Source organism: Mesocricetus auratus, unplaced genomic scaffold (assembly GCF_017639785.1).
Source record: "Mesocricetus auratus isolate SY011 unplaced genomic scaffold, BCM_Maur_2.0 Super-Scaffold_100676, whole genome shotgun sequence".
Lineage (NCBI taxonomy): Eukaryota > Metazoa > Chordata > Mammalia > Rodentia > Cricetidae > Mesocricetus > Mesocricetus auratus.
In genome coordinates this window covers 133,444,507-133,457,991 of record NW_024429266.1, presented here as the reverse complement: position 1 = coordinate 133,457,991, position 13,485 = coordinate 133,444,507, and the positions used below count along the sequence as shown (strand labels likewise).

At 53.8% G+C, this 13,485-nt stretch overlaps 1 protein-coding gene across 4 annotated transcripts in view; it reads left to right on the top strand.

Moving 5' to 3' along the window:
* The window catches only part of Atoh8 (atonal bHLH transcription factor 8), a 29,733-nt gene that overhangs the window by 7,808 nt on the left and 8,440 nt on the right, over positions 1–13,485 (top strand). For 2 of the 4 annotated variants that reach the window (XM_040738209.1, XM_040738210.1), the window contains one exon: positions 2,948–3,133. In XM_040738209.1, coding sequence (XP_040594143.1) covers positions 2,948–2,996 — 49 coding nt within the window. In that variant the 3' untranslated portion in view covers positions 2,997–3,133. Of the gene's footprint in view, positions 1–2,947; positions 3,140–13,485 lie in introns of those variants that run through there. The other 2 variants (XR_005873980.1, XM_005076093.4) reach the window with 2 other exon arrangements.

The window sequence follows — 13,485 nt, the reverse complement described above, 5'->3', positions numbered from 1 at the left end:
TTCTTTCAATTTATTTGACCAGGACCTTGAGCCAACCAATGGCACAAAGGGACAAATCTGGGGCATATTGGCCCAGAACCTGGCATGGTGCTCCTGGGTTGGCCTTGGTCTCACCTGGCATTCTGGGCCCCAGCACATAGACTGTTCTCAAAGTCCTGCTCCCTCCTAGAAGCCCGGCTGTTTGGAGGGCCCAGGTGCAGAGTTGGCTGTTGAAGAGAGACTTCAGAATGATCTGTAAGGGACAGTAGTCCTGGGTCCCCAGATTCCTCCACCCTGCAGGCAGACATAACCGGGATGTCATTGTTTTGCTGACCTCTGCTAGGCTTGCTGTGTACAGTGCCCACGTCATGTACTGAATCCCTGCTGCCCCGTGAGGTCAGTCTTGTTCCCAGTGTACAAAGGCACCGAGGCTCAGAGTGAGCGTGTCATTCACTGGGTCTCAGGCTGGACAGAGTCAGGTGCTGGATCCAGGAGACAAAGGTATTGCATATGTTGTTTTCTTCATCTTCAGTGGGATGAAGGGTGTGTGTGTGTGTGTGTGTGTGTGTGTCTTGTGTGAGGGCCAGAGGACAGCCTCTGCTTTGCCTTGCCTTTTTTTTTAATTGGTTGGTCTGGAACTAACCCAGTAGTCTAGGCAGGCTGACCCACAGCTCCACGATGCTCCTGCTTCTGCCTTCCCAGTGCTGAAAGGACAAGCTAATGCTATCACGCTGGATGTTTTAATATGTGTTCTAGGAATTGAAGTCAGAACATTGTTTTTGAAAGGCATACTGATTAAACTATCTCTCAGCCCAGATAAGATTTTTTTAAATTTTATCTTTTTAAAATATTTGTTTTTATGGATATGAGTGTTTTACCTGCATATATGTCTGCATACCATGTGAGTGCCTGGTACCTGAAGAGGCTGAGAGAGGGCATTGGATCCCCTAGAAATGGAGTTACACGTGGCTTTGAGAGGCCATGTGGGTGCTAGGAATCAAACCCAGGTCCTCTGGAAGAACAGCCAGTATCCTAACCACCGGGCCATCTCTCCAGCCCTTACCATTTTATTTTATTTTTAATTACGTGTATGTGTGTCTGAATGTGGGTTTGTATGTAGTGCAATATCTGCGGAGACCAGAAGAGGCCTTGCGGCCATGCTGCATTGAGAACCCTGTGCATAGTGTGAGTTTCAGCAGCACCCCAGGCATCCCTCCAAACCCCGCTGCTCCCCTCTTGTGACAACTGGGAGCCCCAGACCTTGTCATCTGTCCCTTAAGGGATAAAACCATTCCTGGTTCAAAACCATTGACTTCAAAGAGCCCCTGGCCCGTGAGAACGCTCCTGAAATACTACAGCAGCAGTCTGTTTGCCCCCCCCCACCCCATGGTGGAGTAATGGGGAGTTGGTGATATGCTGTGCATAGGTGCCAAAGAGCTATAGACGGGACCAGAGCCTTGGATGCTAGTGGAGCATTTCAGCCATTTGGGGGAACAAGGGAGAGAAGGAACATGTCCCTGGTTTTGGTGGCTGTTGGGTAGATTTTGGGGAGGTACGTTCCTGTCACAGCGCCACATTCAGTCCCACTGTCCTGTGGTCATGGCTCTTTGGTGGCTCACACAGCACATGTATGGGGCGGACAATGCCAAGAAGGCAGGCTCCGCCCCCTCTCCTAGCACACACCTCTATAATTAGTGAGCAATTAGCTGCTGCTGAATCACAGGCAAATGAATCAAGTCGGGCTGTTGGCATCTATTACCCACCTGTTGTGTGCCATGCTTGGCAGTAGCCCAGGTCCAGAGAGCGAAGGGAAAGTGGAGAAGGAAGAAAACACACCACATTACTGTCTCTGAGCGTCTGCACTGAATGTCTCAGGGCCCCAAGGGGATGCATGGATCTTTAAAAATGCTATTTATTACTAAGTGTGTGCGCGCGCGTGCGCGAATGATGTGTGCCTGTGGGCACAGAGCCTCAGCAGAGGACAGAGTGGGTTCTTTCCTCCACCTGTACATGGAGTCCCCGGATTGGACTCTGGTTGTTAGGTTTGCATGGCTAGAGTTTGTACCACTTCTGTGATTCTTCTTGGGTCTAAATTCTTTGAAGGCAGGAGTTGAAGTTTATTTGTTCGCTTGTTTTCAGGAAGGATCTTCTTCTGCAGACCTAGTTAGCCCGGCACTCGCTATGTAGCCCAGGGTGGCTTCCAGCTCGCAACAGTCTGCTCAGTCTGCTGCCTTGGCTCCCCAAATGCTGGGATTATAGGTGTGCACCTCCATACTTGGCTAGGAGCCGTGTTTTTATTTTAAAAATTTTAAAGTTGTTTTGAGACTGGGTCACATGTAGCTTTGTGTGAACTTACTATGTAACTGAGATTGATTTTGAATTCCTGAGCCTTCTGCCTTCATCTCCCAAGTGCTGGGATTATAGGTATACACTACTAGGCCCATAGGAGTCAAGCTTTTGCAGGCCATGATGGAGCGTACCTTTAATCCAAGCCCTTGGGAGGCAGAGGCAGGCAGATCTCTATGAGTTAGAGGCCAGCAGAGTCTACATGTGGGTTCCAGCCCATCCAGGACTACATAGTGAGACACTATTGCAGGATTTTTTTTTAAATTTTGGGGCATTAAGTGTTCAACAGAAAAAATGAATGAACATACGAAAAACAGCACCAGAAGTAGAAAGAAGATCTGCCCCCTCAGAGGGTGAGGACAGGGCTTTGTCGGGGCAGAAACCTGTGGTACTTCAGCTGGTGCTTGGCTGTGGGTTGGCTCTCATGGTCTTCCCTGTCAAACGGGAATTCGGGCACACCCTAGAGTGTGGTGAGAGTGGAAACGTCAGATGCTTGGGACAGGTCATAAAATCAGGTGTCAGGCTGCCTCTACTCCCCTGCCAGTCTAGGTGGGTCCTGAGGGGTGCATGTTCAGCACAGGGGCCCTTACAAGCTGTTCCTGACGCCTTCTGCCATTCCCAGGTGCCATGCTACTCCTACGGGCAGAAGCTGTCCAAACTGGCCATCCTGAGGATCGCCTGCAACTACATCCTGTCCCTGGCGCGGCTGGCTGACCTGGACTACAGCGCCGACCACAGCAACCTCAGTTTCTCCGAGTGTGTGCAGCGCTGCACCCGCACCCTGCAGGCGGAAGGCCGAGCCAAGAAGCGTAAGGTATGCACCTGCGTGCAGGCCGCGACCTTAGGGGAGGTGGGGACAGTAAGGTGGGGAAACCCTGCTCGTGCCCAGGATTCCCGAGCAGCCAGAGAGATCAGTCTCCCGGGATGTTCCTGCAGACACCTCAGGGTTTTCGCATTCCTGGGATCCTGGGTGGGATAGTGGGCATGCAGCGGCTGAGCAAGTCACCTTAGATAGAAGATACCCTGGAGTCTCTGGGTTTGGGTTTGTTTGTTGCTTGAGTGAAGTCAGTGGTCCGTCTTTGAAGCCCTTCCTGCTCTTGTGTGATCTGAGGCCTAATTACCGCTGTGGCCCTGACTGATGTTATGTCAGATGAGGCCTCCCTCAATAGGTGGCAGCCTGGGAGACGCCCTCTGCAGGTTTGGGGAGTGGGGTTTTGTCTAGGGGGTGACGAGGAACTGCGGGTGAGGGTGGATGGTATCTGTTCACCCATTTATTCCATATATTCATTTTGGAGCAATTTGCTGAACAGGTTGGCTTGGGGTGTGAACTTCTTATGCAGTGATAGGGTGGTCAGAACCATATCCCTGACCTGAGAGTGTGGCCTACCCTGGGGCGGGGGAAGGCCAGACGGAAGAGTCACAGGGTGATTCTCCTGCCCAAGAGAGCTGGGCAGAGCATCTTATTGGAAGGGGCATTTGAGCTGGGAACAGTTAAAAGGCCACCAGGCAGATGAATCAGTGGACGGCACTGGAGGCAGAGAGGGCAGCGTGTACTAAAACTAAACCTGGCGCATTTAAGGAAATCCGTGGAGGGGGAAAGCAGTTGGGCACAACCATAGTTTCCTACACGCCTGATGCCTCAGGGTGTCCAGTCAGGGGCCGGAACTTAGCAGAGTTTCTGTAGCTGTCTGGGTCTCTGTTCCCATCAGGCATGGAGAAAGACGGAGAGTGGGACCTAGTCTGTCTGTGAGATGCTCACGAGGTCCTGGGAACAAGAGCCAGGACTCTGGTATCCTTCATCCAATCCCCGTTTTGGCCTGCCCCTCCCCCAGGCTCTTTTTAGGTAGGGAAACTATGGCTTGCCCTGATTTCCCAGCCGGGGAGGCCCTCCTCAGGGGGTGCCACCAGCCCTAATTGCACACTGCATTCCTGGGAGTGATTTAGCAGGGCCAATTAGGAGAGGCCCTCATCAAGTGGGCCAGAGAGGAAGCGGCACTGGCCACTCTGGGGCCTGCTTTCCTCAGGAGAGTGACATGGGTAAATGAAGGTGTGATTGATGGCTCCATGCCGCGCGTGCTCCGTGACAAAGGAGGTTGGTAAACTCTTGGTGAACTCCTGTGGCATTCAGCTGTCGGTGTGTCCCTCAGCGTTGCAGGCAGGCAGCATGGGCAGGCAGGCTCCTTACCCCTCCTACTCCTCCCTGCCTCTTTATACCCCACCTCTACTCCTGCCCCAGCATGGACCCCCGACTTTGATTGCAGTAGGCAGTGTGTTGCAGCCCCAGCAAGGGGAAAGCGGCCAGCAGACTGAGACTGCCCGCAGAGCAAAGCTTTTGGAGTCTGGTGACATCACCTCAAGGCTAAGAAACCATAGAGCCCTCCATGCTCCACAGATTAGGAATGAGTCCCCCAGCAGCCCTGGCTGTTACCTATCAGTTGAGAACCATTTCCTAGCTCCTCAAGCTTCCTTGATGATTGGGACTAGTTGGGCACTCACTCAAGGCTGCCTCAAAGATGAAATGTGTTCATGGGTCCTGAAAGGGAGGGCAGATCTGTCTGCTTGGTGATTGGTTGGAGGAAGCCTTCCCTTTGTTCTGGGGTGGGGAATTAGCATAGGAAGCACATATTTAGGTGTGTGCTATCCACTCACAGCAGAGCCTGGACCCTCATTCATCTTGGCTGTTTGGCCTCCCAGGGTACGCCTCGCTCATTGAGGTTCTCCTTCTGATGCACAGAACTGCCTCTTTGAGAAAGCCTCCTGTGGCAAGAGGGGATGGAGGCTGTGCTCTAGCTCCAGGGTTCAACATTGCCATGCGGCAGCCTGGGATGCTGGCAGGGTCCGAAGGACACCACCCCCAGCAGGGATCTACCCCATCTAGGGCACTGGCAACCACAGGAGTCTTTAGCAGGTGATAGAAGGGATGCTTACAGTCCCTCCGTATAGCTGCTCCCTGTACAATACCCTCTTTGTGACAGCCATGGGGGTATAGACACAGAATAGTTTGCCACGTTGTCCCTGCCACCTAGTGGCAACAGGACATTGTGGTTGGAGGATCTGGAAGCCAAGAGTGATCAGAGTGAAAAAGACAAAAACTAATGAAGCCATCAGAAGCCACCAGGAAGCCATGGGTGTAGGAAAGTCTGTTGGGGGGGGGTGGACAGATTTCCCAGAGCCCTGTGGGCACTTAGGGAGTGTAAGAAGGCTGGAACCCTCCACGCGGGTGTCTGCTTTGCCCTTCTGGGTCTGGAGAAGCATGGTGGCTCCCCGCCCTGTGCTTGTCCTTAATGTCACCCTCGAGGAGGCCCTGGGATAGGTAGGGTTGGTGGACCTTGGCCAGCTCTGAATGACATTGTGAGTGTACGCCCTCCACTTGACTTCTGGGCAGCTCACTGAGGGTGCCTTTGCTGCTCTTCTGTGGAAAGTGGGATGACCGTCCCAGGCTGTGCTACCCTCCCAGCCCCCTCCTACCAAGGCTGAGTTGTGGTTGTTTGCTTGCCCGTTCCTGTGTCTGGGGGACAGCTTCATGGCTCCCCTGTGCCTTTGTTCCCTTCTGTGGCTGTAACAGAATACCGCAGACTGGGTAGTTTCTAAAGAACAGGGTTTATTTATTTAACTCTTGGTTCTGGGCTTGGGCAGTCCAGTAGCCAAGGTGTTGGTTTCTGATAAGCACTTCCTTGGCTTTATCTAACCTGGCCAAGGGCATCACACAGTCAGACAGCAAGTCTGCCAGCTCAGGTTTCTCTTTCACTTACAAAGCTAGTTTTGTCATATAGGGCCCCACCTTGATGACCTCATCTCTTATAATTAACTCCCAGAAGTCCCTGCCCCATCGACAGCGTGAGTTTTGGAGTTGAGTTTCCAATACATGTGATCAGGGGCACATGTGTTGTGAAGTTGAAACCCCACCACAACTCATTTTCATTAAAAAATTGATTCCTGGGGGTAGGGAGGGATGTGTGCCATGCTTGTGGAGGTGGTCAGAGGAAAACTTGTCGGCTCTCTTTTTTTCTACCACATAGGGTCCAGGGGTAAACCCAGCTCATTGGGCTTTGTGGAAAGTGCGTTGGCCCTCTGAGCCGCCTCACCCACCACCGGACTCAGCTCTTTTTAACCAAAGTTTAAAAACTTAGGCAGTGCCTAGTACGATGGTTTGTACCTGTAATCCCAGCAATCTGGGAGTTGAGGCAAGAAGGTTGCCAAGAATTCCAGGCCAAAAAGCCTCAAGTGGAGAGAGTAGTTCTGAGACCACCAGGAAGGGTAGCAAGAGGCTGGGGGTGAGGGGAACGACTGTGAACAGGTGTCTGCTCTGCCTCCGTGATGCTGGTGGTCCTGGCCACTGTGACTGATGTCAGTTTGAGCTGGGGGATTGCTCCCTGAGCGATCATGTCCCTGAGAGACTGGGGACCCTCATTCAGGGTTACCTGTTTGAGAGCCTGAGTCCAGCGACCCCTGACCCTATGAGCCACCCTGCCCTTTCAGGTCTGTGCTAGGAACAGGGCCAACACTGAATGTGGTCCACACCCCAGGCTTCAGGTGGGCCCCTCTGTCCATCAGAGACCCTCACCGGCCATTCTTCCTTTCCAGCTCTGAGTTTCGTAAGCCCTAGCAAGGCAGAGAGCCCCACGAGAGGCACTCTAGGGAGGGCTGTCCCAACTCTGTTGTGCTGGACAGAGAGCAGCTAAGTGCCTGGCCCTGGGCCATGCTCCTGCAGCTTCAGTTTCCATAGTGGCAGCTTCTGGGATCCTCACAGGAGGAGGAGGAACACAGAGAAGAAGGAGGACTGACCTGTTCCTTCATACTTGGTCTCTGTGGGTCTTGTCCAACCTATGGACTAGGAGAGCCAGTAGCCCCAGTCTAGAACACCCCCTTCCAGGGATTTCAAATAGCTCTGCTGCAACGTCTCCTGCTGACACTGATGGGGGTCTTTGGGTCTTGGGAGTGAATGGCATTAAGCCCCTGCCTCAGTTGCTCACAGACGGTGGGGTGGGAGGACAGGATAAGCAGAAATCCGTTGAGGAAGTCAGGGGACCAGCCTGCCTATGTGGCTTGTAGGGCTAAGAAGGGGAGAAGCACCTCTTGGTGTGGGTGCCCACCAAGAGTCTGAGACCTCTCCAACAGGCTAAGATTTAGCTGTCACTTCCGCCTGGGAGAAGGAGAGGAGCTTTTTAAGGTGATAGCAGGTGGGGTAGTGGGCTTGGTTAGTTCTGGGGACTAACCAAGGGCAGACTTGCTTCGGATGGCAGTCAGTGGGGGAGAGGGGAGAGTCAGTATACACTCTGGGTGTTCAAGGCTGCTTCCTGTCTAGATGGCCGAGCCCTGGATCATCCTTTTGTGGGCTGTTCATAGAGCCTGAGTTCGCGTGGGATAGACTCAGGAGCTCCACCCTGGCTGGGTCCAGCTCCCCCAAATCTGCGTGGGTTTGAGCACCCCCTGAGGGTTCTGTCCTAGCATTGTCCCTAATCTGCCTCATAAGTGGACACTCCGGCTGTGCCTGACTCCCCCCAGGCACCGACTGCTTCCCACGTGAAACTCAGGCAGACCAGGGAGGCTCTCAAATCCAAATCCTCTAGGATAGGTCATTGAGTTAAATGCCATTTGCTACCAAAGCCTGTGGAGCCCATATATGCTGGGAAAAAAACAGAGGTGTGTGGGAAACTGCCATCCAGTTCCCCTCCAGTCGTAAAAATGGATGCAATTTATTTTTTCTGGCATTCCAATCACATAGATGTTTGTCGCCAGCTGTTCCAACACGGAGCGTTCCTTCAGCTGCCATTTCTTCTCCCATATTTGACAGTGTTAGGCCATAAGTCTGGCAGGACCCGGGTGAGAGGGATCATTAGCTGGGGACGCCTCCCAGGTGAGCTGGGCAGGCTTTCCTTGCCATGGCCTGTGATGTTCCCTGGGTGGTCTGAGGTGAGGAGGAGGCTGGAGGGCTGCGGTCCCAGCCCTGTGGGTCAGAACTCTGCCTCTCACCGACCATGCTGGATGTGAATGAAGACCCAGGAGCCTTGATGTCGTGAGAAAGAAGCAACTGCCCCAAATGCTCAGACATGAAAGCAGTCTCACAGGAACTGGCTGTGCTTAGGACATAGGCGCTGCACAAAGATGTCTGCGCAGAGTTGGGCTGAGCCCCACACACCTCTCAGGAGTGCTGCCTTCTCTGGCATGTTTGTGCATAACTGGGAGGTAAACAAAACGTAGGACTTTGCAGGTAGACAAGGCTTTAGGTCCCTGCGGTGGTACTTCTGTCTGATCCCGAGGTCTCTTCACCATAAAGCAAGAACTGTGAGTCAGAAAGGGTGCCCTGCTCTCAGAAAGGGAATCTCTCAATTTACAGCTACGGGGTGACAAGTTTGTATCCAGCCCTAGAAAGAAACATCTTAGGAAAGGGCAGGTACCCAGGGCAGAGGACGGCTCATCCGTTGAGTTAGCACTTGAATCCGAAGTGGTGGTCCCGTCCTTTAAAGTGAGGCCAGCAAGCAGTCAGTCCATAAATCCTAGATTTCAAAGGGCGTGGATCTATACCAAGAAACCTAGGCAACATTTGGTGCCGAAGAATGCCAATAAACAGACCACCATCAACAGACACCAGCCATATGGTGAGGCCCACTGTGCACCAGACGCTGCCCCTACCATCTCTGCCCCTTGTTAATCATACTCCAGGAGTCACTGCACAGAATGGAAACTGAGGCCAAGAGAAGGCCCAGGGCCACAGGGCTAAGAAGTAGATTTTCTTTCTTGGTTGAAAGCTGCAAGCTCTTTCTCCCCCTGTAGCTTGCCCTGGAGCGCCCCCACCCCCACCCCACGTCCTGTTCCCTACCCACTTGGAGCCCTTATGTAAATAGGCATCTGCAGCACGTGGAGGTTCCATTTAGCTGCAGGGAGCCAATAGCCCCGCTGGTGGTGGCGAGGAGTGGGGTGGGCCGAGATTCGGGGGCGGGAGGGGGTGTCATCAGCTCCGAGCACCCCCAGGGCTGCCCCGCCAGTGAGGCCTGACACCGGGTTAAGTCGCCTGGCGGCCTCCGGCTGCAGCTGGGAGCGCCGCCTGGTTCCCATTCGGTGCTGTGGTTTTGATTAGCTGCTGGGAGAGGCGGGCCTGGCTGCAAGTCTATGGGAGCTCCGCAGGAACAGCGGGTCCCCCCCAGGCCGCCCGCCCCCCCTCCTGGCAACCCCAGACTCCAGATGTTCCGAGCGCTCGCTGGGAAGGCCTGCTGGCGCCACGGAGGGCAGAGGGCAGGGAAAGCACGCGAGCTGGAAGCCCAAGAACTCAGTCACCGCAGGCCTTGGCAGCCCGCCCGGCCCTCCGCTGGCACATTCCCCAGCTCTCCCCTGGCCATCTGTTCCCAAAAAGCCCTTTCAGAACCTCATCATCACTCAGGATACAACAGCGCGAGCAGCTGGTTTGGAGGCAGCAGCGAAAACCGTGCAAAAGGTTCTTTGTGAGAGAGGAAACTCGCTTATGAATAACAGGGCTGGATGCCGTAAAAGTTGGCGGCTGCAGTTCGTGTTTCTCAGGCGCCGCTGTTTGCTCTTGACTTTTTATCTCTGGTTTTTATTCCTCCCCACCCCCACGCCCTTGTTTGCTTTTAGTGTTGTTTTTTTTTTTCTTCCTTTTCTGACACCAGGTGTCATTTTTTTCCTCCTTGGGAGTTACCTGAAGGCCACCTAATTAGTTCTTAGGGTACTGTCAACTTTGTTTGGTCTCAAAGCTGTTAACCCTAAGGACAGTGGGGAGCGACTGTTTTCCTCCGGCTTGGAGGAGACTGGCAAGCAAGAAGGTCTGGGGATCTACTGGGAGGGCAGCAGCTGGGGAGATGGCTCAGCAGGAAAAGTGCTTGCTGTGGAAGTCAAGTGTGACAGCTTGCCATGGCTAATGACAAGGCTCGGGGAGAGACCCTGTCTCAAGAAAGGAAAATAATGTACAGAAGTGAGGGACATATCCTGATGCTAACCTTTGTCCCCCACATGTCTCCCCACGGGTGAGTGCACGCGTGCGCACACACACACACACACACTCACACACACACACCCCTCCCTGGATCATCGTGACTAGGTCCTGACCTGCTAATTGCTGAGTGTCTCCAAAAAGTCCCGGTCCTAACTTGTCCTCGTTGGAGTTCTAACTAAGCGGTAACACTGAGGCGGAAAGATATCCCATTGTGACCCTGACCAACCCCAGCTTGCAGAAGCTGTTGTGCCTGCGGGGACTGGGGTGAGACCAGCCGGAGAGAGCCTACTGTGCACAGGCTCACCAGAGGGCGGCAAAGAGGAACCTCGGGGAGAACAGTGGTAGCCATAAACACCCCGGTGCCTGGCCCCCACAGCTGACTGCAGCCTGACGTGAGGCCTTTTTAAAGAACTGACTGCTGCCACTGTCGCCAAAGACTGCTGACATGTCTGCTCAGGATCTGGGCACCTTCTGGGGACAGTCACCAGGTGGCCTGTCCTGGGCTGTGGGGTCCTGGGGCAGGGCTGGCAGCCCGGATGAAAAGCAAGGCTTCCTGTCTTCCTGGCACCCCTTGGGACAGGGAACAGGGTCAAGACTCCCCGGCGGGGGCAGAGCAGCGGGGTGCTTCCCCGGTCAGCTCAGTGGGGGCAGGGCACAGGGCTGGAGCTCCCTGAACTTTTTTTTTTTTTTTTTGCCTTTTCTGCCTCTCTGCTGTCCTTTCAAGACCCCAGGGCCTGTCAGCCCCTCACTTAGCAGTACTAAGTGACTGCCAGTGGCCTGCGTTCCAAGCCTGCCACCTTCATGCCATCTTTCTTCTGAGCTTCTTCAAACCCCTCACCTCTCTCCTCCCACCTACGCTTGGGCAGATAGGGCGGGACCAGAGGTTTATTTTATCATAATTTCAGGACCATTAATCTCATGTCCAGAGGGGCTTGGCGCCAACCCTTAGGTCCTCCCTGTGTGGCCTCTGTGGGGGTGGGGTATCTGAGTCTTCCATCTGGACTGGGTCTCAGTGGTGCTCTGAGGACCGTGAGACCCTGTTCAAGAGTCTCAGGCTTGGCTGCAACGAGGGTTCAGAGGTCAAGAGCACTGGCTCACCCTCCGAAGGATCAGGGTTCAAGTCCCAGCACCCAGGTGGCAGCTCACAGCTGTCTGTAAAATTCCAGCCCCGTGGGGTCCCAAGCCCTCTTCTGGCCTCTGTGTGTGCTTCATGCCTGTGGTGCACAGACACACATTAAGGCAAACACTCGTACACATTAAAAAAAAATCTCAGGCCCACGTTGGGAGGAGCCGACCGGGGGTGGGCAGTTGAAAGGATATAAATTCGACTTGTGAATCTGTCACCTACCATACACATTTTCCACATGAGAAGTTGGTCTTCCAAAGATATGGAGGACCTAGAAGAGTGACTACTGATCCTGTGTCCCTGGGGACAAAGTGGACTTGGCCCAGCGACCAGGGATTACTTTCAGTTCTAGGTTTCCAGAGGACAAGGTTTGGGGAGGGTTACCTGACCACTGTTTAGCTCTTAGTGGAGGGCCTAGGGCAGGACGGGTTGGCGGGCAGATGGGCCGCCCTTTTATGCCCATCCCAGCAGGCCTGGTGACAGACTCCAGGAGGAAAAAGGAACCCTCCTTCCCTGATTTCCCAGTGTGTCCTAACTGACAAGGTCAGGAGTCATCCATTCACGGTTACCCCAACCCTGTACCAACAGCCAAGCTGCTCAGACTCCAACAGACTCCTCCAGAGCTCATCCCAGACGCTCTGCTGGCCCCCAGCCCGGCAGCTTCACTCACCCATTCTGGATTCCCAGGTGTTCTCCATAGGTAAGACATAGATCAGACCCACAGGACACCTGACTGCCCCCACCGCCACCCCACCCCTGTCGACCCAGCCCCAGCCATCATTGTATCCCAGTTTTCCTCAGAGGGCCTGGGCCTGGTCTACTCTGTACATAGGCTAACCTTCTTTAAAATACCCCCCTCCCAGCCATCTGATCCAGCTCTGCCTGGCTCCCACCCACCCATTGTGAAAGGCTCAGTTCCTCCAGGAAGCCCTCCTGGATTCCTACCGCAGTTTCCTCATGGGGCCTGTAGAACAGCTTTGGAGGTCTAGGCTTCCTTATCTCTTCCTCATGGCTACACAGTGGCTGCCACAGCTCTAGGCACTTGAGCCTCAAACTACATGCAGAATCTGGGTGAGGACAAGACCAAGATGAAGGCTTCTTTAGCACAGTCAGCTCTGCCTAGATATCTCCTACCTTCCCTGAAGAGCAGCTCTTCTTGAACCTGAGAAAACCATCAGGGCTTGTCCACGGGGAGAGTAGCAGAGTAGCCCTCACGTAGGTCATCCCGGGAGAGTAGACTCCAGTTGTGACAGGGGCCAACCGGTGTTCTAACCCCAACCACCATGGCAGAAATCTGTTTCCCTAGCTCGCTTAATGCTAACCATATCCTTACAAAGCCGGTGCCATCCAGGTTCGTAGAACACAGGTGGCCAGCTCCCCAATGACCTCACACCTGTCCAGTTAATAGGTATTTTACAGTTTGAAGAATCTTCTCGCATCATGATTTCCTTGATCCCACCACCTTTGGGGATCTCTATTATTTAGGGGTATAAGATGACCCAAAAGTCACCCAGGGTCAGAGCAGGGTGGGACTGGGCAGGACCCACGCAGGCTGGTACATCAGGCCACCACCACTGCCCTCCGACGCAGCCCTCCCTCTGGACTGCCTAGCAATGTGGGTTCTGGGGACAGGAGTCTGCATTTCTGCACAACCGTTTGTGCATGCTCAGGGCTTGGGCATTGCCTTCAGCAAGCAATCTTCCTCCTAAAATGCAGCAACAGCTGTCCAGGGGGCAGGGGACTGGAGGGCCCAATGGCTACGAAAAGGTTTTCTCAGCTGGAAGTCAGAAGGGGTCCTGGAGGACAGGGCTGGCCCATATGAAAAGTGTCCAGGAGAAGCTAGGTGTCGTACTAGCCTGGGAGATTCCCAAGAACTTGACTCTGTTGGCTGTGTACCACCACCGTGTGTGTGTGTGTGTGTGTGTGTGTGTGTGTGTGTGTGTGTGTGTGTGTTTGAGAGTGCATGCCTGTGCTCGTAGGACTGTTATCTATCTGGCAGGATCAGATGGAAGGCTCCCTGCAGATTACACCATTTTCCAATATGGGAACAAGGTTCATTTCAGAATGCAGTTAGTTGATGGCTTGA